Source organism: Kryptolebias marmoratus, linkage group LG14, assembly GCF_001649575.2.
Source record: "Kryptolebias marmoratus isolate JLee-2015 linkage group LG14, ASM164957v2, whole genome shotgun sequence".
NCBI classification, from domain to species: domain Eukaryota; kingdom Metazoa; phylum Chordata; class Actinopteri; order Cyprinodontiformes; family Rivulidae; genus Kryptolebias; species Kryptolebias marmoratus.
Genome location: NC_051443.1, coordinates 25,086,324 through 25,090,344, shown reverse-complemented (window position 1 = coordinate 25,090,344; position 4,021 = coordinate 25,086,324). Strand labels below are relative to the sequence as shown.

At 42.4% G+C, this 4,021-nt stretch overlaps 1 protein-coding gene across 4 annotated transcripts in view; it reads right to left on the bottom strand.

Moving 5' to 3' along the window:
* Window positions 1–767: 767 nt before the first annotated feature.
* The window catches only part of LOC108245759 (WD repeat-containing protein 7), a 97,888-nt gene continuing 94,634 nt past the window's right edge, over window positions 768–4,021 (bottom strand). For 3 of the 4 annotated variants that reach the window (XM_037979357.1, XM_017432921.3, XM_037979356.1), the window contains one exon: window positions 3,626–3,829. In XM_037979357.1, coding sequence (XP_037835285.1) covers window positions 3,626–3,829 — 204 coding nt within the window. Of the gene's footprint in view, window positions 3,830–4,021 lie in introns of all 4 variants that reach the window. The other variant, XM_037979355.1, reaches the window with a different exon arrangement.

The window sequence follows — 4,021 nt, the reverse complement described above, 5'->3', positions numbered from 1 at the left end:
TCCTCCCCCTTCTCGTCTTTATCCTCAGGGAGACGAAACTTCTCTCGTTCTGAGAAACTTTCGAACGAAGACGTCGAGCTCGATAATTAAAGCTGCGAGGTTTGAAACTTCAAAGGGAATAAGTGAACAAAACTTCAATCATTCGTTCTGAATTATGAACAAACTTCATGTTTTTTATTCAAATAATAAAGAGGAGCGACGGGAACCTGAACGCTCAGAGATCGATTTACCTCTTCCTGATCAGAGCCTCTGAATATTTTAGTTCTTATCTGTAAACGAGTTTTTCTAACAACTTTTATCAAGAATTTTTAACTCCTTACGACTCTTCGCTCAGCAGAGACGTTAAACTCACGTCGTCGCGTTTAATCTGAACAAAAGAAAAAGTTTATTTTTTCATTTCCTGCAGAGAAAACAGGAAGTGAATCATCTTCCAGGACAAGATGAGCTCGAATCATTTTATTACTATTATTATTTAAATAAAACTTGAATTTAATTCTTCCCGGGGCTCTGGAGTCTGACGGGGACGACCCTCAGCTACTACCACCCCGAGCTTCGAATCAATATCTTCAAAATCGACATTTGCACGAGCAGCCATCTTGAATTAGGCTGGCTTAAGCTCTACGTCCGCTGTGGTGTTGACCTTCGACCCCATCGCCTTGAAATCAATGGTGATCACCCCAGATGTAAGAGACCCACACATTTATAGACGCAGGTAACTACATGATTACCCGCCGGTGGGGAAAAAAAAAAGGAGAAAAGCAACAAACCTGAGTTTAGCTTCTTTATTTCACATCAAATTTCACTTTAAACACGTTTTTATGATTTTACTTCACTTTTACAACAAATAAAACTTATTTTCATGCATCACATCTTAAACTCTGAAACATTTAAATCATTTACACGATAAAAAAAAGGTGAAAATGGGGAAAAAAAACCCTAATCGTTTCTCTCTGGGTTGCAGATAAATAAATTCGGTTCCAGTTTTTCAACGTTTTGGAAACATTTTTCCGCTCGGCTGCTCCTCACCCTCCTCTTCCTCACCCGTTACTCTTCGTTTCTCACCCCTTCCTCCCCCGGGAGGCTCCCCGGAGAACAGATTGGGTCAAACTGTCGGCAGATTAAGATCTCGGAGCTGTCAGGATGTTTCTGTGAGTGGTTTTCAGAAATCCCTCTGAACCAGACGGCCCTTTTTTTTTTAATTTAAGAGAGGAAGAAGTTGTGAAAAGCTTTGACACGCTCCGGTTTCCAGGTGTGTAACGGTGTTAGAAGCTTTCTGACACCCCGGATCAAACCCGCCGGAGGTGATAAATACTCTGTTCGGATATATTTAACATTTAGATAATTCTCTGCGTAAAACTCTAAACGTTTAAAAACACACACGACACTTTGAAGCAGCAAGGCTAACAGGCTAACGGGCTAACGGGCTAATTCAGGTCCAAGATCCAGTGCAAAAGAAAAAAAAACAGCAGCAGCTTTTACGAGATCCAGTTTTTCCAATAATAAAAAAAAAAACCACCAAGAAAAACAGAATTTCCTCAAATAAAAACCAGGATTTTATAATTAAAGCAACAAATAAACAAATAAAACTTTACATTTTACTGATTTTATCCCAGCTTTGATTCAAATAACTCCAAAGTTTGTCTTTTTCTTTGAGTGTCGTTGGTTTTGTCCTCACATTTCAAAATAAAAGTCCCGTTAAGATCTGTTAAATTTAAAGCAGGCTTTTAATTTCCAGCTCAAAGGAATAAATCTAATACTTTTATGTAAAAATGTTAGGAACTATTAATATCTTACCTGTTGCAGATAGCTTTCTGAACCAGCTCGGTTTGGAGAGATGCTTTTATTCTGACAGGACTGATGAGCTAATGGCTAATCTGAGCGAGACCAAAGTGGATTATTACAGTCTTAAAACCTCAGTCTTGGTGGTTCATGAAAACACCGTTTTATAAGATTTTACGTCACATTATTCGGTTAATTAAGCGCTAAAATGTGGCTAGCCGAGCTAATGCAACTAGCCGAGCTAATGCGACTAGCCAAGCTAATGCGGCTAGCCGAGCTAATGCGGCTAGCCGAGCTAATGCAACTAGATGAGCTAATGCGGCTAGCCGAGCTAATTCGACTAGATGAGCTAATGCGACTAGCCGAGCTAATGCGACTAGCTGAGCTAATGCAGCTAGCCGAGCTAATGCGGCTAGCTGAGCTAATGCAGCTAGCCGAGCTAATGTGGCTAGCTGTAGCACTTCCTGCAGGAATACTTTAATCTTTCTGAATATGTAAACAAATGTAAAAGCTTATCAGAGAACGTTTGCATGAATGGTTATAAAGTTTAGGAGACTGGACTTAGCTGGCTCAGACTAGCCTTTAGCTCATCAGTCTGGTCAGAATTAAACTATTTCTCCAAACGGAGGCGGTTTCAAAAGCTATCTGCAACAGGTAAGATATTAACTGCTGGTACTTCTTTTCACGCACGTCTGTGATTCAAAGAACGATTTTCAAAACTTTTGTTTTTTTCATTCAAGCAGTCGGCTCAGAGGTGTTTAAAAAAAAAAAGAAGAATCATTGATTAATTTCACAGGAATTCCTTTGAGAATAAATACAGACGCGGATTAATTTGTTTTTAGCCATAAAGCAAAACGAAAACTTAGAAAGAAATATTTGGACACATTTGTCCGTACCTTTAAAGAGACGACTAATCAAACTGTTTGACCTGAGTTAGCGTCTCAGGAGCTTTTGAGCTTATTTAAGAGGAACAAACAGCTGATGGGTGGTTCGGTTCGGCTGTGAGCTCAGGAAACAGATCAGAGACGTCTGTGTTGAAGCTAAACCATCTCCAAGCAGCTTCACCTTCCTCTGACCACAGCTGAAGGTTCCCGGGGCTGAAGCCAACCTCTCGGGACGCGGACGCAAGAGGAAATGCGACCCCAGGTTGATTGGAAGCGTCTGAAACCCGTGGAGCTGAACTCCAACGTTTCTGATTACAGCGACTAAAGGAGACCCAGCGGACGTTTCGCCACAAACACACGGAGGACACGAGACGGCGAACAGCAAATATTTACACGCCGCGTCACTGAGGGACGATTCTATGAGAGAAGCTTCGTGATGAAGAACCACGTCAAGAAAATAAAAGTTTCAACTGGTTTAAAGAATAAAAGTCTCGTTTTTTTGTATTTTCCTTCAGATGCAAACACGTCGAATTTAAGAATTTAGATTTATTTAATGTAATTTTTAAAAATCATAGTTTTGTGTCTTTAAATGGTTTTATAGTTTGGTTTTGTTGCTCCTTTAGTGTCCGAGTCGTGTTTTTAAAACCAGAAACAAAGAAGTGAAGAAGAAGAAGTTTGAAAGGTTCTTTAAATGACTGAAGGAACTCGTTTGTCCGAATTAAACCTCAGTCCAAACAAATCCTCGGAGCGTTCCTGTGAGACGTTTAATAAACTTTAAATAAACAACAAAAACGAATAAATAGGAATGATGACGATGATTTAAAACAAAAACATCAGGATGTAAACAAGTATCTGCTGATCCGAGCCGAACCGGGACCTGCCTTTGGGTTTCTGTTCGGCCATCTTTGAGCCCACCGTCAGGTCCGGGTTCTGCCGGGTTCGAGGGCCCGGCCGGGTCGGGTTCAGACAACGAAGCGGTGCTCCTTGCCGTCGTGCGCCATCAGGATGACGTTGCGGTTGGAGGTCCAGATGAGGCGGGCCAGCTTCAGGTGGTTCTGGGAGCCCGGGGAGGCGGGCTGGACCGGGGGGACCTGGTAGGTCTTGATGCAGCGGAGCTGAGGGGCCGAGTTCAGCATCCCGATGCTGCCGAGGAGGCTGGTGTTCATCTGAGGAGGAGCCGGAAAACCAGAGATCAGAGCCGGAGCTGATTCCACCGAGGTCCGGACCTCAGTGTTTTATAAAAACATGAATCCAAACAAGGCTTCTGAACGGCGTGGTTCTCTGCGTAGCTCCACCAGTTTCCTGTAGGAGGCGCTGCAACTGTGTGCAGCTGCAGCCAAACTCAATGTCTACGAAGA